Source organism: Thalassophryne amazonica, chromosome 6 (genome assembly GCF_902500255.1).
Source record: "Thalassophryne amazonica chromosome 6, fThaAma1.1, whole genome shotgun sequence".
Classification (NCBI taxonomy): Eukaryota; Metazoa; Chordata; class Actinopteri; order Batrachoidiformes; family Batrachoididae; genus Thalassophryne; species Thalassophryne amazonica.
Window position 1 is genome coordinate 14,769,699 of NC_047108.1, and position 21,910 is coordinate 14,791,608.

At 39.1% G+C, this 21,910-nt stretch overlaps 1 protein-coding gene across 4 annotated transcripts in view; it reads left to right on the forward strand.

The window, feature by feature from the left end:
• tpd52l2b (tpd52 like 2b) overlaps window positions 1–21,910 on the forward strand; it is a 73,349-nt gene that overhangs the window by 14,765 nt on the left and 36,674 nt on the right. For all 4 annotated transcript variants that reach the window (XM_034171787.1, XM_034171788.1, XM_034171789.1 and 1 more), the window contains exons 2-3: window positions 7,883–8,040; window positions 8,395–8,543. In XM_034171787.1, coding sequence (XP_034027678.1) covers window positions 7,883–8,040; window positions 8,395–8,543 — 307 coding nt within the window. The remainder of the gene's footprint in view (window positions 1–7,882; window positions 8,041–8,394; window positions 8,544–21,910) is intronic.

A 21,910-nucleotide genomic window follows, 5' to 3' on the forward strand; every position in this document is an offset into this window, starting at 1 on the left:
TGCTGTGTAGTGGGACCTTAAAACCCTAAAATGAAACGGCATGCCAGGCTGTCAGTTGCAGAGGAACAGTGACAGGTGGTGCATTGGTAGGGTTTTGATTTAGCACCACCTTGATTTTTTTTATTTATTTTTTTTAAACCATCGAGAACATCTAGCTAGATGCTACATGACAGATCTAAAGTGGTTGTCTTTGGGTTACCACACCCAGGGATACATGTGAAACATAACACCATATTACAGTGCAGGTAACAAGCAGATTTTGTTAATCTGTCTTGTTTAGGCACCAGGTCTGCTCACAGTTTGAAAAAAATAAACGCCCGGGCTTTTAATCAAGGAAATACAGTACTTGATGAATGTTTCTTTATTTTTGATAGCATACGTCAGAATTCATTAATGTTCCACACAGAAATATAGGGTTGGGTATCGATACCTGTTACTTTTAAGTATCATTAAGAAATTATTCGATCCACCGGCCTCAATAGCCTTTTTGCTTAACGATTCCTTTATCGGTCCTTCAGTTCACATTATGTCAGAGCAGCTGTTGTTTTTGAGGATATTTATCTGGAAAATTATAATTTCTCTGTTGACTGCAGAGCCACTGTTCTGTAATCAACATAGAGAAATCTGCTTGAAGCAAAAAAGCAGTGCTTCGACCCAATGGTTCTCTGCTTCGCTGCATTTCAGAAGCATCAGGGCCGCAATTTCGTCATTATACTGTGCGTACACGCTTGTCAATATAAGTGTTCCACCTACCAAATTCTGCTGGTGAGAATAACCGTTCTGACACCGAAAACATGGTGCAGCTCTGACCTGAACTACTCGGTCGAAACGGGGCTGTCAGTAGCCTGTAAAAATCCATAAATTAATGGAGCTATTAAGATAATGGTTCCGGTGCTGTGATCACTACCTCCTTCTTCTCCAATGTTCTTCACCGGGAAGTTCCTGGTTAATAATGGCGTGTAGTTCAAAATCCAAACATTTTCTCTTCAGTAACTGCGCACCAGGAAAAGATCAATTTTAAGCTGGTGTTTTAATTTTAGTCTTAAAAACTCAAAAAACTCAAAAAAAACAAAAACAAAACACATATTGTGTTGCCTACTCTTTAAAGCCACTAACTGGGACTCTTGTCTTGTGGGCAAGAAACGAGAATCGTCTGCTGTTCCGTTCCTCCATTTTGTGGGACTAAACTGCACAGCTCCAAATGCGTGCAGAGATTTTGGTCGGAATTAATAACTAGAGCCCGACCGATATGGATTTTTTTGAGGCTGATGCTGATAAGGATATTTGGATGAAAAAAAATGCAGATAATCGATAAATCGGCTGATTTGCCGATAAATCAGCCGTTATTATTATTATACATTTTTTTTATTGAATAAAATGTTCTTTTTGGACCCTTAACAAAAAAGGTATGAGCTAAAAGCTGAAGCTTTGTCCTCATATTGATTAACTTTATAACAGAGAAGAATTTTCAAGTTCAAAAAATGCAATTAAGAATTAAACCTTTGTGAAATTAGCAAATACATATCCTTAAAAAGAGTTGTCAAATACATCTGATTGTAGATTGTAGTTTATTGTCTGTATTGCAACGTTTGTAAGAGGTGTCATTTTATTTAAAGCGGCGATTTGTTTAGAAGTTTTTAATTCCGAGCGGACTCTGTTTCAGCACAGAGCCACGCAGCGTTTAAAGCTGTGACAACGGAACGGAGGACGATTCTTGTTTCTTGACTGCAACAAGACAAGAGCCCCAGTTAATGACTTTGATACACACAAAAATGACTCATGATATTTTAATGGTTTTGAGAGGGGTTAAGAAGCGGACTTACCGCTTCTGAAGAGCAGTGAATCAAAGAGCCACGAGCCATTGAATCGAAGCATTGCTTCAGTGATTCACACTTCAAACTGGAGTCGCGCTGCAGAAACGGTTGATTACACGGTCCAAAATTATATCGTAACGGGCCGTAACGCAAGGCGAACAGCAGTAATTCCCAGAACCCTTCCGGATGACGAGTGAATCTGAATGTTTCAACCTCTTAGCAGTAAACAAAAGTTTTTCATGCTGGAAATAAGGTCTACACAATGTGGACTTAATAAAAAGCGTGACCAACGCAATGAAGCACATTTGACACATTACTACATAAACTGAGTTAATCAAACTGAGTTGAACTGAAACGGGAGAAATGTGGGGTGAATGTAATTGCAAAGTTATTACAAACAGCATCCTTATAAACTTGTATGCTTTTATCAAACCGATCAGTGCAGTGTGACGCCGAACTATGGGGGCGGTGATGAACACATTTAAGCAGGGGTGTAAGCAGCTCTCAGTTGAATGGAGTCAGAGCTCCATCTACTGGACAAACGGTGCAAGTACATTTTACATTGCCGACACAAACATTATTTCAGTAACTGTTTATGAGAAATTATCAGCGTTTTATCGGCAAAATTTCGGCCGATGGTGAATACTTTAAAAAGGGCTTATATCGGCCGATAATATCGGCCGACCGATATCGGTCAGGCTCTATTAATAACTTCAAAGCGAATCGCTGTTTTAAATCACATGACACCTCTTTACAAATGTTGTAATACAGACAACAAACTACAACTGACCTAATCTGTTTTTTTTCTCCCAAAATGAGACATCCTCCATTCTTTATGAATTACGTCCTGATGTGCAGCGCATCTGGCTGCAAGAGCTCAGCTCGGAGGCTACGGAGTTAAATTTGTCTTTTTAATAGCTGAAATGCTTTTGTCAAAAACTACAGATTTAGTTTATTTCTATTTATGTTCAGAGATCAAGGATCCAGTGACCAATTTCATATTTATTTACTTTAAGACTCAATGACATGTTGACATAGAAAACCTGTAAAGCCTATTTTTAGTACACAGAAAATTCACAAGAGGTATGGATAAGGGAATCGATAAAGAATCGGTTCGATAAGCGGAATAGATAATGTAATTGTTGTCAATTAAAACTTATCAATACCCATCCCTACCCAAACAGTAGGTGGTGGTAATGCACCATGATAACACACCTCTCTGGATTTCCCTTGCCTAGCGCAGCCTTTTTGGAATAACTTAAGTTTTGAATAGTCCCAGGGCCATATTCCCGGATGGCATTGTTAGTCTCTTCCCAAAATTAAATTGCGTTCCTCTCTCAATCAGTTACAACCACTCTGCCCTGCCGCACTACAGTGAAGCATGGGAGTTCAGGGTTTTGAGGTTTTAAATGTTATTGTGGTTCATGTTAATTTAACAGTGTTGTTAGTGTTATTGATTTTTTTTTTTTTGTAGTTGAATTGGTTTAGTCAGTTTAGTTAAGTCTCATGTTGCTGTTACCATGAGTGAAAAGTGTAGTGTGTTTGTCTTCCACCACCGACTCTGTTTCTGCCTATCTAAAAGAAGCACCTGCTTGCACCAGAATGCGGGATAGACAAAACACTGTGCGTATGTGTTGGAGAGCTGACATTTGCTGTTTGGTGTGCTTATGTATTTTGGGTCAGGGATGAACGTTGCCAAAATGGAACATTGATAGGACTAATATTTTTGGAGAAGCTGCTGCTATTAGCTAACAACACTGAACATTGGCTGTTGCTATCTACATTGTGGACTCACATGCCATTCCAGGCATCAATCAATCAATCAATCAATCAATTTTTTTATATAGTGCCAAATCACAACAAACAGTTGCCCCAAGGCGCTTTATATTGTAAGGCAAGGCCATACAATAATTATGTAAAACCCCAACGGTCAAAACGACCCCCTGTGAGCAAGCACTTGGCTACAGTGGGAAGGAAAAACTCCCTTTTAACAGGAAGAAACCTCCAGCAGAACCAGGCTCAGGGAGGGGCAGTCTTCTGCTGGGACTGGTTGGGGCTGAGGGAGAGAACCAGGAAAAAGACATGCTGTGGAGGGGAGCAGAGATCGATCACTAATGATTAAATGCAGAGTGGTGCATACAGAGCAAAAAGAGAAAGAAACAGTGCATCATGGGAACCCCCCAGCAGTCTACGTCTATAGCAGCATAACTAAGGGATGGTTCAGGGTCACCTGATCCAGCCCTAACTATAAGCTTTAGCAAAAAGGAAAGTTTTAAGCCTAATCTTAAAAGTAGAGAGGGTGTCTGTCTCCCTGACCTGAATTGGGAGCTGGTTCCACAGGAGAGGAGCCTGAAAGCTGAAGGCTCTGCCTCCCATTCTACTCTTACAAACCCTAGGAACTACAAGTAAGCCTGCAGTCTGAGAGCGAAGCGCTCTATTGGGGTGATATGGTACTACGAGGTCCCTAAGATAAGATGGGACCTGATTATTCAAAACCTTATAAGTAAGAAGAAGAATTTTAAATTCTATTCTAGAATTAACAGGAAGCCAATGAAGAGAGGCCAATATGGGTGAGATATGCTCTCTCCTTCTAGTCCCCGTCAGTACTCTAGCTGCAGCATTTTGAATTAACTGAAGGCTTTTTAGGGAACTTTTAGGACAACCTGATAATAATGAATTACAATAGTCCAGCCTAGAGGAAATAAATGCATGAATTAGTTTTTTAGCATCACTCTGAGACAAGACCTTTCTGATTTTAGAGAGATTGCGTAAATGCAAAAAAGCAGTCCTACATATTTGTTTAATATGCGCTTTGAATGACATATCCTGATCAAAAATGACTCCAAGATTTCTCACAGTATTACTAGAGGTCAGGGTAATGCCATCCAGAGTAAGGATCTGGTTAGACACCATGTTTCTAAGATTTGTGGGGCCAAGTACAATAACTTCAGTTTTATCTGAGTTTAAAAGCACTGAGGTGAGATAACATGCAGTAGGCAGTAAGTCATGTATATATTAAAAGCGTGAGTGTGGTGAGTGATTTTATTTAAATACATTAAAACAGTAAATTAATGTTTAAAAATTACATAATTAACAGGAAATAAAAGGATTGAGATCCTCTTCTAAAAAATTGTTGAGGTCTAAGGTTCTAAAAACATTCTGGACTCGCACGCCATTCCAACTCATTATACAAGCTTTGTTTAATTCATTACCACCCTTGAAAAATGTCAGCTACCTATTTTATAAACACTACCCAATCTAGAGCCTGAGGATTCCCACAGGCAAAATGCTAGTGTAAATAATTTGTCCAGTGGCATTTCCACTGTCAACACAAAGAGCTACCTTCAGCAGAATAATTGTCATGGCATGTATGCATGTTGGGGAGAGCTGGATTTGAGTGGGACTCGCAGATGTCTGAATGCAAATGTGACGAAATTCCGGCTCGCTTAGAGATCGTAACATCATATTTCCTCACCACGTTTGTGCACTAACAGCGTCTTTACTGTGCCGGTGTTCAGTGGGGTTGCAGCGGCGAGGACAGCAAACAACCTTCTTACTCTGCGGCACCTTCATGCCAAGTGGACCCACCAGGTGTGCCCTGACGTCCAGATAAAAACGCAGACAGGAACACTGTCTTTTTCTTCAGTTTTGGCAGGATGAAACGGCGCTGCATGTTATCTCACCCCAGTGCTAAATTCACACCCCGCGCTGAACCTTTGGCCGATCAGAAGGCCACAAGACGTATTGGACAGCCGCAGGATATGAACGCACGTGTATCGTAGACGTAACCAATAAGTAGAGGACAAAACTACAACCCCTGGCAAAAATTATGGAATCACCGGCCTCAGAGGATGTTCATTCAGTTGTTTAATTTTGTAAAAAAAAAAAGCAGATCACAGACATGACACAAAACTAAAGTCATTTCAAATGGCAACTTTCTGGCTTTAAGAAACACTATAAGAAATCAAGAAAAATAATTGTGGCAGTCAGTAACGGTTACTTTTTTAGACCAAGCAGAGGGAAAAAAATATGGACTCACTCAATTCTGAGGAATAAATTATGGAATCACCCTGTAAATTTTCATCCCCAAAACTAACACCTGCATCAAATCAGATCCACTCGTTAGTCTGCATCTAAAAAGGAGTGATCACACCTTGGAGAGCTGTTGCACCAAGTGGACTGACATCAATCATGGCTCCAACATGAGACATGTCAATAAATCATCAATAAATGCACAAGTTTACATTGATATTTTGGACACTTTTCTTATCCCATCAATTGAAAGGATGTTTGGGGATGATGAAATCATTTTTCAAGATGATAATGCATCTTGCCATAGAGCCAAAACTGTGAAAACATTCCTTGCAAAAAGACACATAGGGTCAATGTCATGGCCTGCAAATAGTCCGGATCTTAATCCAATTGAAAATCTTTGGTGGAAGTTGAAGAAAATGGTGCATGGCAAGGCTCCAACCTGCAAAGCTGATCTGGCAACAGCAATCAGAGAAAGTTGGAGCCAGATTGATGAAGAGTACTGTTTGTCACTCATTAAGTCCATGCCTCAGAGACTGCAAGCTGTTACAAAAGCCAGAGGTGGTGCAACAAAATACCAGTGATGTGTTGGAGCGTTCTTTTGTTTTTCTTGATTCCATAATTTTTTCCTCAGAATTGAGTGATTCCATATTTTTTTCCCTCTGCTTGGTCTGAAAAAGTAACCGTTACTGTCTGCCACAATTTTTTTTCCTGATTTCTTATAGTGTTTCTTAAAGCCGGAAAGTTGCCATTTGAAATGACTTTAGTTTTGTGTCATGTCTGATCTGCTTTTTTTCTACAAAATTAAACAACTGAATGAACATCCTCCGAGGCCGGTGATTCCATAATTTTTGCCAAGGGTTGTATAAACAAATGTGCAGCCACCGTGAAAGCTCTTACAGGACATCAGCTGACTTGGAACTAATTTAACAAATGAGAAAAGGATTGGTACACATTGGGGGCGGGCACACAACTCTTTAGACTTGCATTCCCGACTGGAATCCACCTTTTTTATTTCATAACTGTACAGAAATCTATCAAATTTGGACAAAATTTGCGCAGAATGACTTTCTGAGACCGACACATACACAAAACGTCATCAAAAAATGTTCTTCTCCTCTGTTTGTAATGCCGCGTTTTATTATCAGATCAAATGGAGCGTTTTTGAGGGAAGAGCGAACAGCAGCCAGCGGAGAGTTTTTTATATTTCTCTACGTGTGCACGCGAGAAAATCATCCCTGAAGATTATTTTATTTATTAACTACACAGATGTATAATAAAAGCAGATGGTGACTGGTTTATAAACACAATTATGACAGAGTTTTTGAGGGAAGAGCTGCCTTAGATTCTGAGCTTAATTCTGATTCTGAGGAAGAACACCTTGAAGTGCTGCAGAGAATGGCAGATGACCATGATGACTGCTAATAGATTTTCTGGAATTACAACAAGTGTAATCAACACTCATGGCAGCCATGATTGTTAATGGGCTGGATGTTTAATAAAACATCGGCAGCTGAGATGACCCCATGCCAATCTGCCTGTGCATATTGGCATGGGGTCATCTCAGTTTCTGACAAGGTTAGAAAATTTCGAAATTTCAGAAAATATTACTCCAAAAACACAAATTTCCTTCCATAATTTCATCCTGTCTGATGAAGGGCGAGGCCCGAAACGTCACCTTTGGTGTGTTATTAAAGGCTTGTTTGGGAGCTAACTGGCTGTGCGGATCTCTTTCGTTTTTTGTTCTTCCATAATTTCACCCCAAATCTGCCCCAGATATCACCAGAATGCACAATTTGCATCCTTTTATATCAAAATTTTGTGGGGGGCATGCCCCCAGACCCCCCTAGTTGCTTTGCCGCTATGCTGCGTAGCGGTAGGTTTGGTACCAAACTTTTCAGATTTTAAAAGGCAAACCCTGACTGGTACAGAAGAAAAACTGACTGAATGGATATCAGAATTTCATATGTTACTCTTACGTTTCCTTTATTCAACATTTCTGTCATTACTGACATTATCTCACTTTGTAATCCCAGACATCAACCTGAACTCCCCTAACAAGGGTGTGGGTGTGGAACATTCACCCAATCTGTCTGATGTACCCGTGGAGGGAGCGGTGGGGAGTTCTGACAACCCTCCTCCACCTGGTCTGACGGCAGAGGAGGCTGAAGAGCTGCGGACAGAGCTCACCAAAGTAAGGCACAAATGAAAATAAGCATTTTTATTACAGATGACTTCAATGTGCATGGCTCCTCCATTTATAACCAAGTTAATTGGAAAGACATCCAAATGAGATGAATGGTACGAGAACTGCAGCACTTTGTGTGGGGCACAAAGGCTGTATGGAACCAAAAGTACTTGGACAGCTGGCTGTGGCGCTCAGTGTCAGTCAGTTGTATGTTTTTGTTCTGCTATTTCACTAAGACGTCTGCAAATGAAAGGCCAGAATTTGACACAGATTGTTGCATATCTCTGAGTCAATTTGGTGAGAGTTTTGGCTACATGCGAGAACCTGTCACTAAGCTTGTTTCTGGTTTGGGCATTTCAGGTGGAAGAGGAGATCAACACTTTGCGTCAGGTTTTGTCAGCCAAAGAGAGACATGCCACAGAGCTGAAGAGGAAACTTGGTCTTAGCCCGCTCTCTGAACTCAGGCAGAACCTCTCCAAGGGCTGGCAGGACGTACAGGCCTCTAATGCGTACGTATCAATGACACTCCACACAAATAATGAAGTGCTTTGTTTTTTCAGTGTTCCATTGCATCCAGAAAGTATTCACAGGGCCTCACTTTTTCCAAGTTTTATATTACAGCATTATTCCAGAATAGATGAAATTCTTTTTTTTCCTCTCAAAATTCAACACACAATACCCCATAATGACAATGTGAAAAAAGTTTAAGATTTTTGCAAATGTATTAAAAATAAGTGAAGAAATCACATGTACATAAGTATTTGCCATGAAGCTCAAAATTGAGCTCAGGTGCATCCTGTTTCCACTGATCATCCTTGAGATGTTTCTACAGCTTAATTGGAGTCCACCTGGGGTAAATTCAGTTGATTTGACATGATTTGGAAAGGCACACACCTGTCTACATATAAGGTCCCACAGTTGACAGTGCAAGTCGGAGCACAAACCAAGCATGAAGTCAAAGGAACAGTCTTTAGACCTCCGAGACAGGATTGTCTCGAGGCACAAATCTGAGGAAGGGTACAGAAACATTTCTGCTGCTTTGAAGGTCCCCATGAGCACATTGGCCTCCATAATCTGTAAATGGAAGAAGTTTGGATCCATCAGGACTCTTCCTAGAGCTGGCCACTTGTCTAAGTTGAGTCATTAAGGTATTCATGGTAGTCATTATGGTAGAGTGGCCGTCTGGGTACTCTACCATACCATATAAATCTCATCGTTCCAGGGAGTGATAGCTGTCAGCTGGCCGTTAGAAGCAAGTTCAACACAATAAAAAAGCTTTTTTGTTTTTCACCACTTTCATCCCTGGACCTGTCTATCAGTGTATTTCCATTTAAAAATCTCTCGTATGTACCGGACAGAGCAGTCTGGACGTGCCCAGTAACAGAGGTATGAAATTAAAGATGAGCACTGACACTCACCGATTTGAGGAAAGTGGCTACCGTATTTCTTTTATTAAGACCGGCTTTTTTTCCCAAACCATGCTCAGACCTGGGACCCGCACTCTGACATGCACCTGCTACATCGGATACCGCAAAAGGCCATTTACTTTTAGGTTTTCACTCCTTCCTCTTCCATCATATTTAAGTTTTTGCAGTGTGCACACTATTACATTTCAATAATGGATCAAATCCGAGGTCTGTTAGAAAAGTATCTTTTTTTTTTTTTTTTTAACCTGATGGATTTGAATCACGTGTGCTTGCATGAGCCAACCTTGAACCTTTGTGCGCATGCGTGAATTTATTCATGCCTGTCGATTGCGTCATTTGCTGGTAAGCAGCCTTTGTGTGAGGTCGTGTGTGGTTTTCTTGTCAGATTTTCATTGCAAGGAAAATGACGGAATGACTGGAGCAGCGCTACTGAATCAAATTTTGCCAGAAACTGGGCGACAGCCAGGTGAAAGCCATTCGGAAGATTCAGACGGCTTCCGGTGACTTTTCAGTTGTGCGACTATCCGAGAAATTGTGGAAGAGGTGGGCATGTCACAGCGTGTCCTGTGAGACTTCAACACAAAGGTGCTTTTGCTCCGCCGTCAGCAGCTTCGGCATGAATTTCACCGCCACTCTTTTCATGGCTCAGTCTTCTGTCACAGTGGAATGTGCCGAAAAAGTTCTGATGTCCACTTCTTCCGCAATTTCTCGGACAATCACACGACGGTCCCGCATCACCACAGCGTTCACTTTGGAAATGATCTGGTCACTTCAGCATGTTGATGGCCGACCGAAGCGTGGTTTGCTCTCCACCATTGTGCGGACGTCTTTAAACCGGTTGTACCGCTCCTTAATCTGTGTGATGCCCATAGGATCATCACCGAAAGCCGCCTGAATCTTCTGAATGGTTTCCAGTTTCTGGCAAAATTTGATGCAGTAGCGCTGCTCCAGTCATCTTTTTCCTTGCAATGAAAATCCGACAAGAGTACTACACACGACCTCACACAAAGGCTGCTTGCCAGCAAACGACGCAATCGACAGGTGTGAAAAAATTCACGCATGCGCACGAAGGTTCAAGGTTAGCTCATGCAAGCACTCGTGATTCAAATCCATCAGATTTTTGCAAAAAAATAAAAAAGGTCCAATACTTTTCTAACAGACCTCGTATATTGGCAGAAAAGTCCACAGACATGGCAAACTTCACAACACGGAGTAAAAAAAACTGAAGTCACTGAAATTACCTGCAGTTCATGGAGGAAATTGAACACCTTATCTTTGATTTGGAGGTTGATTGATTGTAGAAAGAAGAGCTTGTTGAGGGACAAATTAATCCAGAAAAAAGCATAATCCAGAAAAACTGCATAAAGACACAATGGAGAACTTTACAACTGTCAATTTTCACATGCTCTTTATCAGTGGGGGGGAAACATAAAAAAAATGTACCCCGGAGACCCTCTTTTGATGGCTCGTGCAATCATATGCACAACAATGAAGCACCACATTGGTGTAATTTGTGTAGACAGTCGTAAATATGAGTAAAGCTCGTAAAGCAAAAGAGCACATTTGCCGTTCATGCAATGCGGAGGTTGCTATCCAGTATGGCTGCATGACATCGTATCGTATGAGCTGTGGCGCCACCTGCACACCATCTACACTTTCCAGATGCACTGTAGATTGCAGAGAAATGCTTGATTTTCCTGTGATTAGTTTCTAAACTCAGAATACCTCTCAACATTTATACCAAACTAAAGAAAACTTAATATTGTAAAGTCAGCTGATTCTTGGAGCACATCTGGTCAAAATTGTGCTTTCAGTTTTCTGCAGCGTTCAGTGACAGTCTTCTTAAGCATGAATACGCACTTAAGGTTAAGGAAACTGAAAACGTCAGTGGCTTATACATGCTTCTAGACACACAGTCCAACCCTGAAGAGCAGCGGGCAGCCACAATCGAGTGCCCAGGGTTTCAGAGCGAATCATTTCCTGGAATTTTTGCTGATTATGTTCTGAGCTGACAGTTGTTAGGCGGAGCGAGTTTCCTGTTTTTGTTTGACATCAAAATGGAGACAAACAATCCAATTAGTCCGCCTCGGTGACTTTACTTCACTAAATTTATAGAGGAAGACAAACTGGAACAATGGGCCTCATTCAGTGATATGAGCGCACAAATGCTCGCACTCCCCTCACAAAATAAGTACCTTAACACAGTCACCGGTGGATTCACGAGAAGTGAGTACCGGTCAGTTTGTCTTGGGTACCTGTGTGAATCAGAATAATTCTATGCTGACAGGTGCGTGTCCGCGAGCTGCAGTCTGCACACTGCCACACCTCTCACAATACAAAGACATCACCAGGTTTTGCTGTTTGATGGAGAAAGGGTGAAAGAAGCTCACTTATGATTAAGCTTGGTAAGGTTAGACCTTACTTGTGTGAAGTGCCTTGAGGCAGCCTTGCTGTGATTTGGCAGTGTATAAATTAAATTCATTAATTTCATTCATTTCTCCTCCCAAAAAGGTGGGAGGAGAAGAAAAAAAAGACCAATTTCACAACAGCAGAAATTGAAATAATTGTCTGGAGAAATGAACTCTTGTATGTAGTTTTTAATAAAATAAAACACAAAAGGTTTATCAATGTTGATGCTTAAAAAGAAAAAAAAAAAAAATTAAGACCAGCATACAAAAGTGTCACCCAAAGGTCATTTATTTCAAAATTATAAATATACTTGCAATTGCTGTGACTTAAATTTTATTACGATCCTAAAGGAAAATGATTTGCAGCAGGCATCATGACATCACACATAATAAATACAAGTATAGAAAAGTATACAGAAATTTCCACAACGAAGTGACAAAAAATACTCTGACCATAAAGAATAAGAACTAAACATTAAACAGTACGTATGTGGGTGCATTAAATAAATACATCTGAAATCAAGTGCCGAACAGCAAATAAGATAAAAAAATTTACACAATCTAAAATCCAACTGTTATGGAGGAATAAGCATAAAATAAGTAAATAAATGAATAAGCACCCTATCTCTAAGAGAGTGCTTATTATATATTGAATAATATATATTATTATAGAGTTAGCGATAGGGGGTATCTTTTTCGGATGCCCCCTGGACGCCTCGCTGGAGAGGTGTTCCGGGCACGTCCCATTGGGAGGAGGCCCCGGGGAAGACCCAGGACACGCTGGAGGGACTATGTCTCGCAGCTGGCTTGGGAACGCCTCGGCGTTCCCCTGGAGGAGCTGGGGGAGGTGTGTGTGGATCGGGAGGTCTGGGCGGCTTTGCTTGAGCTGCAGCCCCCGCGACCCGACCTCGGATGAAGTGGAAGAAAATGGATGGATGGATGGATAAATAAATAAATAAATAAATAAGCAAATAAAATTAACCTGATAAATTGAGCACCTTAAGGGCCACAGGAATAAAAGACATACAGGCACACTTTGTTTTTCTTGTAGTCTTTCCAAAATGAGGAATAGAAGGGAGGAGATTAAATTCCTTTAACAGTCAGGACAGTGATGTGTAACATGCAGGCTCTAAATGTTCTGCAGCTGGGTTTGCTGCACCCTGGTCACCTTACTTGCCACTTTAACCAGGTTTCTCACATTTGTCACAACTTTAATCTGCAGTCATTAATGACTGCAATTAAATCAGCATGATTTCAAATAAAATGGCATGACTGCTTGAAAAAGTGAATAAAACACCATGTACTGCATTATATATATTTAATAATGAGGATGAAAGGGTGTAAAGTTGATGATTATGTAATAATTTGGTCAGTGCATTAGTAATGTAGCCTTTTTAATACTCACAAATTAAATGAGTGGGCTCTGGGTTCTGTTTGTCTTGCTCTGTGTTTACTTAAAAGATTAAGTAATATTTTGGATCTCTGCACTGTATTAAAATTAAGGACCAAACACCAAATCTGAGCATAATGAGGCACACCTGACACAAGGTGTAACGTATGAACAATAACCCACCCTTTTATTAAAATAATAAATGGCAAATAAAATAAAACAGTGTTTTCTGATTTTAAGAGAAAATAAAAAGTAATAGCAGGCTCTTCACCGCTAATACACAAAAATCCAACACACAGTGTTACTCAAAATTAACAGTCCAATATAGTTTAACGAAATGTTTCTTAACTAATGCTAAAGCCGGCAAACCATAAATTAACCCTACGTTGCAGGCCTGTATTGATGCTTGTGTTCGTAGAGACCAAAAACTTCGAGATCACTTCACTCAAAGAGCAAACAAAATAAATTTAAGGTACCTTGTGTAAGTGTTAATCCCACCAGATTCAATCTGCCTTGTGTAGTCCTCGGTCCAAGTGAAAACACAGCTCGGCATTACCAGTCACAGCTCCTTTAGTAAGACAGGTGCATGGTCCACGCCCGGTCACGAACTCCTTGTGCTTGTCTCCCACTGTTCACAGAGACACTGAGTACTGCAGGTGGCTCAGAGTACTTTCTGGGTCCAGTCTGAGTAGGAGCTCAAATGTCCTCCACCACAAACTTTAGCATAGATACTTAAAGTGGATTATTTTAGGGACAAAACCACAACACAGATAACTGTTATATTTACAAGACAAGCAAGCTGCCGACCCATGGCTGTCCGAACCGGATCCCTCTCTACCTTTCTTCACTGTGTTCTCTCCAAAACTTGCGTGGCGTTCAAGGACAGTCTGTGCGTAGAAAAATAACACATCTCACAGGTACCACAAATCAAATAATCTAAATATACGATGACACTTTTAAAACAAATTTGTAACTGCATTTTAAGAATGAATATTTTTATTAAACAAAAATAAATGAATTTACTCTTTTTAACCTATTTATATATTTATGAACTCATCTATTTGCTAACTATTACTCCATGGACCTTTTTAATACATCGATTATTTTTCCAGGCTACAGTAAATTCAATAATTATGTTATTAATAAAGCCTTTTTAAAAAGTATAAGTAGTGTTAATATACAAAGCATTGAGGTAACAGGGTGTGTTTTTGCATTTTCTACGACAGATGGGCCTTCATTTGAGTGTATGGATAGCCAGTTTGTGCAAAGGAATTTTGGTCTTGATGAATCCCAGATTTGTGCTTGAACTGTTTGTACACACAGTTTAAGCACAGATTGGTGTGTCAGTGCCACTAATTAAAAAAACCTCCTTAAAAAAAAAAAAGCTGTTGAAAGATTTTGAGGACCTTTTTTGCAAATAAACTCTTGGTTCTAACAAAGTGCATTTGACTGAGCAGATGGAGAGAAACGGTGGCAGTGTGGCTCATTAGAGCGCTTGAAGTTGCAGTGGAAAAGAGAAGTGGAAACTGTTCATGTCGCGTGTGTTTGTGCAGCTGTGTACACCAGCTAGCTAACTTTGAGTTGTCGTTGCTTCATTGAGGTCACTTCTCCACTTCAGAAAGCCGCGCCTGTTTATCTGATATAACCGGAATGTGACCATTAAGGCTTGCAGCAGAAGTGGTGTCTGGTTAGCGATCTCAACGGAGCAGCTGTGGTGTGGACACAGGACTTTGAAGCACTTAGCACTGCTAGCTGTTAGCAGTGTTTCTGGAGAAGCTCCAGTATGCCTGTGACCCTTAATTGGAGTAAGTGGGTATAGAAAATGGATGGATGGAAGTTGCACATGTAAATAAAATAAAAAAGCACCTCTTGCAGGTTTGCATTAGAGGCTTTTGCCAGTGACGTCTGGGACACACTCTGTATTGAAGATGAGAGTCCCAAGTAAGGCAGAAACATAGGGGTGTAACAATTCATTTTAACAACAATTCAATTCGTATCATGATTCATGGTTTCCAATATGATTCAAGGAAGATATTGGTTCATGTAGAACGATGTGATCTGAAACGATTCAGTGACTTGAAATCAATTCAGTAAATTTTAGCCAAAAATTCAACCAGTGTGATTAAAATAAATACTTGGGTACTGGACAGTGCAGGCTAAGTTTCCTAGATTCCTGTTGTTTCTTGTAAGGGTATCAGGTATAAATTAATTATGGATATAAACAAAGAAGTAAACAACAGTTAATGGCAAATGCGTTCACATTTTATTTGGATAAAGTGCAACCAACACTTCAGGTTGAATTAACGGGAAATTAACCTTTTCTGTTCTCATTTTCAATATTCAATAAATTTTCAATAAAAGTACAGTAAGTACAACCAACATTTCAACAGTAGGTTTACTTGCTACTTCTGCTTTTGTTTTTATAACTTAAAAATATAATGGTTAGAAATAGTGTAATAATGTGCGACCAACATCTGACAGATTTGTGCTCGAGCCTTCCTTGTTTTTCTTCAGAGTTCTCATTGTTGGCGTCTGTGGATGTGTAAGAATGTGTGAACTGCTAAAATGCCTGCTCTGTAACAGTGCACACAGAAATTTAGAGGAAGATAAAGAACAGATGGGAATTGAGAGAGGACAAATGAAAGGGGAGAACCAAACAGAGCAGACAAAAAAGAAGAGAAGAGTTACCTGGCGGGACACTTCTGCCTCAAGAATCAGTTTTGCATTGACCTGTTCTATGTCCTCTTTTTTCCCCATAGGGCAGTTATTTAAATTGTGGGTGCCCCGCTGATGTTTAAAGAACAAGAATATTGCATTGCATTATTAAAACAAGTTGACCTGACATTGCAAGTGATGGCCACCTCATATACAAAATAATCAGTAGATTAAACTTTACAGTTTAAAAAAAAATGTTCATGGAAGCAAAGCCACCATGAACTCAAAATTTTATTGCAGATATCTTGTTTCCATATGGACCCCCCCCCCCCCAAAAAAAACCCCCCAAAAAACTCTAATTCATACCCGGAGTTTGCATGGCCGCGGCTGGACAAAGTAATGTTGCTGACATCTTGCAGCCCTGATGTTGGGCCGAATATCTACTCCTGATGTAAGTTAGTACTTAGAAAAAAAAAATGAGCCAAGAGGGTAAGGAAAAAAATACAAATGAACTAAAAAGATAGAGGAAAAAAAAGGGTTGCGTTAAACTGACTTTACTCAGTAACCAGCAAAAGTCCAGTCATGGACATTTGCAAGGGTGCAAAACCTCTGTTTGTATACGGATTTCTGTCAAACTTTGTTTCCATGTTCTGTTTGTATTATCATATAAAACCACTAACGTGTCTGTGTAATGGTTTTATTTGATACGAAACGTGCTCCTCCTCTGCAGACGTTAAAACATAAATATTGTTTTTGATTGACTAATAGAGGGGCTTCATTGAACATGTACAAACTGTATGTAAGACAACAGGATCTTAATTAAACAATGGCAAATTATAAAGAACACAAGGCTCATACAGATGAGGGTATTTTAGCATTGCGTTATACATATTTTTTTATATTACAACTGGTGACATTTGAAAGTGCTGTATTCAGGTGATATTTCACAATACTTTATTAGGTCCGCCAAGGATGTAATAAAATCATCAGTGTTTATTTCTCTGTCTGTCTGTTAGCAGGATTACATCAAAACTACTGAATGGATTTTGATGAAATTTTCACCACAAATGGATATTAGGCCATAGAAGAACCCATTAAATTTTGGAGGTGATGTGGATCCAATACTGCAGACTGAACGGTCACCACCCCCCTAAAAATTGGTCCGCCCTGCCTCCACTGCGCATGCGTTATTTCGGAGCTCAGCAGCACGTCTGAGACAGTCTCTTCAGCGTTTGGAGCTGTGTGAACAGAACGGAGGACGATTCTCGTTTCTTTCTCGCAACAAGACAGGAGTCCCAGTTAGTGACCAGGGTTGGGAGGGTTACTTTAAAAATGTATTCCGATACAGTTACTAGTTACCTGTTGAAAAATGTAATCAGTAATGTAATCCAAGTACCATAATATTAAAGTAATGTAATTTGATTACTTTCAATTACTTCTGGATTACTCCAATATCAAATATGCTAATACAGACAAAAGAAACTAAATAGAAATAGTCTGTACTACATAGTACAGTTTATTAAGCAAAAATAAAACTGCATACTCTGTTTTACTTCACATTATGAATTAAGAGCGCCACAATATTGTTTTAAACACACCCAGTGTTCACCTGCTAAATTTTCAACAAAAAATGCCAAACAAATGAGGGATAATGAAAACTCAGGCGTGTGCGGATGAATTTGTAATTAAAAGTGGCTTGCAGAACAGTATACAAAACAAAAGTCTGCTACTTGTTCAGTGAATTCGCACCATGTTTAACATATCAGTCCACTTACTGAACTTTCAAAATAAGAACAAAAGCATAATGAAAACCATTAAGTAAATACTGTCAGTAAGGAGGCGTGGTCGCCATTTTAATTCCGGGCAAGTTAGTGATTTGCGTGCATAGAAGTTCAAGAAACAGGTGGAATATGCCGGAAAGCTGCGCATGTTGGCAAAGCCACAAACGGAGGAACAAGGGAGACAATATTTCCTTCCATAAGTAAGTGGTTTTGGTTCTTCTTGTCACTTTGTCCGTGATATTTGGATGATAAACAACTGTATGTCTCCTGCCGTGTCGCCCGATGATACGGACCATTAACTCTTCACTTATGTCTAGTTGATATTTTCCACTGCTAGACCAATGTCTAGTTAAAATACTTGTCGTTAGTGATTAAAATTGTTCGACAAGACTGGGGATTTTTTTAATTTGCACCTTAAAATAATGAGATTATAATGACCCACGCACTGTGCCCCTCAGTCACACCCACACATAGAGATGTGCACCCACACCACTGACTTCATGACTGAAACTTGGTCAATAAAGGATAATTATGTAAAAATATAATATGTATATAAATGTATTGTAATGGTTTTAGGAGCCACGCTGCGCTGAACAGCAGCTGCAGCAGGACACCTCAGCTCAGCAGCTGGAACAACGCAGATCCGTGTAACACTAATATTTGGCAATGTGTCTGTGTGTGTGTGTCCGAGTAAGTTTAATACTTTCCTGACATAATTTAATGTAATTTAATTTTACTGGCTCAATATCCAGGTCAGAGTTTCATTTTTTAACATGTATTTTGCCAGCATTTTTCTGAGTGTGTCCAGTCACGGATCTCCATTGAAAATGCATTAACATCCATGTACTTCATCAATATTTTGCCCGGTTAGGAGACGTCATGTCGCTGTTCATGAAGGGACATTTTCGTTTCAAAGAAAAAATATATTATATACAGATAACAGGGTTCTAGCTAGGATAAAATTTTAGCGTAATGGTAATGTCGAGGGAGCGAAGCGACCGAGGGGGGGGGTGCGGAAGGGGGGAAGCTTTTGAAAATTCAAGCTAAAAATTGGCCATTCCAGGGGTACCCAAAGGGGAAAAGCCAGGTACGACAGACCAAGTCCCTTCATGTCCAGAAGGCTGGGAAGTTTGTTGAGTGGGCAATCTCATTCTGAGTTAGCCAGTACATGGCCCTCAGTGAGGCAGTCGGAGTCCGTGGACATTTTTAAGTCAAGACTTAAAACCTATTTTTATTCTCTTTCTTATGAGTAGTTTTTATTTTATGTTTTATTCTTTTACTTCTGTTTTTAATTAGGTATTTGATTTTTTTATTTATTTTTATTTAAATTTTTTATGTTGAACTGTTCTGTGTGAGGCACCTTGAGATGGCTTTTGTTGTAATTTGGCACTTTATAAGCTGATTAAATTAAAATTGAACAACATTTTATTGAGGCTTAAAGTAAATAAATATAAATTCGTTACTGGATCCTTAAACTCTGGACATAATAAACTCTACATGGTGGATCCTTGATCCCTGGACATAAACAGAAATAAAATCTTAGTTTTTGTCAAAAGCATTTCCTTTCAGACATTATTATTGGCATGAATGTATTTCCATACCTCTGAGCTGCGCTCTTGCAGATGTGCTGCAGGTCAGGTTTATAAAGAATGCAAGACGTCTCATTTTGGGAGGAAAAAACGTTTTAGTTGATTGTAGTTTATTGTCTGTATTGCAACGTTTGTCAGAGGTGTCATTTTATTTAAAGCGGCGATTCGTTTTGAAGTTATTAATTCAGAGAGCCGCGCAGCATTTGAAGCCGTGACAAAATGGAGACTGATTCTCGTTTCTCGACTGCAACAAGACCAGAGTCCCAGTTAGTGACTTTAATCCACACAAAAGTGACTCATATTTTCATGGCTTTCAGAGGGGTGAAGAAGCGGACTTACCGCTTCTGAAGAGCAGCGAATCAAAGAGCCACGAGCCATTGAATCGAAGCATTGCTTCGATTCACGCTTCAAACTGGAGTTGCGCTGCAGAAACAGTTGATTAGATGCTGTATTGAAAATAAGTGTAACGGTCCAAAATTATAGCGCAACGGGCCGTAACGCAAGTTTGCACTAGCTAGAACCCTGGATAATATCATAAAATGCATTAAAATTGTAATCCTGCAAAGTAATCCCCATTTTTACTAAATATACCTGTAATCTGAATAAGTCTTTTTTTTCTGTAACTGTAGCGGAATACAGTTACCTTTTTTGTATCCTAATTACATAACGCCGTTACATGTATTCCGTTACTCCCCAAGCCTGTTAGTGACTTTAATCTGCACAAAAGTGACTCACGATTGAGGTATTCAAGGATGAAAGTGGTGAAAAACAAAAGCTGAAACCCAAAATTACCCCCCACCACCACCCGCACAAAAATGTTTGAATTCTAGAAGCTCTGAAATGCAATCTGGGACTATTCCAGACAATAAACTGCAGTGAGTGCAGCATCCATTTAGTGAGGGGGGAAAAAAAAACAACTTATTCAAATTCATTCCAGTAGTATTCTGCTCTTACGAGGATACAGCAGTTTTCTAGCTTGGCAGATAGTTCTGGAGGAAATCACTGAAGAAATTAACAAATTGAAAATATGGTTTGACAAATTGTCATTAAACTTAAATAAAACAGGGATGAAGTGGAGGTGTAAGAGTCACTAGGTGTTCACAGGAAATAGTTATTTCTATATGTATTTATTTATTTTCATTGTTAGTTGGTTTTATCTTTTCTGTTTTTGTTTCATCTGGTTCTTTTTGTCTCTTTCTCTAAAATTTTATTGTCACATTATTAGTTATGAGTTATTACTATTATTGTTGCTGTAATTTAGTTTCATTTATAAGTTCAATTTCAATATCGTGTACTAGAAAATATCTACATAAATTCCTGGGTTTATTTCCAAATATGATACACTTTGTTTTACCAAAATAAAGAGATCATTTGAGTTGTGTCATCAGCAAATAAAATACAACTCACAAACTTAGAACCTAAACATATGTCATTAATATATAAAATAAACAGCAAAGCCCAGGGACTGAGCCTGGGGCACCCCACAAATGCACTTCAAAAATTCAGAATTTATCCCACCAATATGAATACATTGATACCTATTGTGCAGTTCACTTGCTATCCAATCGTGAGCTAATCCTCTGATGCTATACTTCCATAATTTGTCCAATAATAAGTTGTGATCTGTGGTATCCAATGCTTTCTGTAAGTTGAAAAAATCCCTACAGTATATTGCTTATTTTCAATTGCATTCGTAATATGTTCCACAAAATCAATTACCGGCAATGAAGTACGATTTTTTTTTTTTTTTTTTTTTTCTTCCCTTCTAAATCCATATTGCTGCTCATTTAGTATGTGATGTTTGGATATAAAATCATTTAACCTCTTAATGAATACATGATATTAATATGTGGTATTGATCTCGTGGTCCTTTTTTATGATTTTTTTATTTATTAACTACTGCTTCAGTTTTGAATGACTTACAAGTAGCAAGTGACTTTTCATTAGCAATAGTCTTTGTTATTACTAAAAGCAGTATGGGTGTAATATTGATTTGTTTCATAAGACACTTTGATAAATGTAGAATCAAAACAATGAACGCAGAATTAGTCAATTAGCCCAAAAGGCAGTCCACGTTTCTGGAAACTTATTACAGTCAGGTCACCAGTGTGCTTGCTCATGGGGCTGGTAAGGTCTTGACCTTTTTACAAGTGAAAAAGTATTAAAAAAAAAAAAAAAGGACAAAAATGAGTTAAAAATTGTGTTTTCTGGAGTGAAAGTTGCACCTCTTGCTGTTTTATAAGCTCATTAATTTGCGATTTTTGTGCATTGCTGTAGTGTACTTCGTATTTATTCTTTTAATATCGGAATTTATTACCTCCACCAACGAAGTTGGGCAGAGGTAATAACAATAATAATCATTTACATCTGTATTTCACAGGAATTAAAGCACTAAACAAAACCAGAGCACCAAGAGGTTGTGTGTTCACCCCGTTTGTTTGTGAACAGCCTGTAACCCACAGTTTTTCATATCATTCTGATTTTTATTTTTTTTTTTAAACAGAGGATTCATATCCTGATAGGCAAGAACTGATCCAATTTTTAAGGTTAAAGTCAGAAAAAATCTTGGAAAATTGGAAAAATCCCTATCTTTAACATTGAACGCATTTTCAAAAATTCATAACTC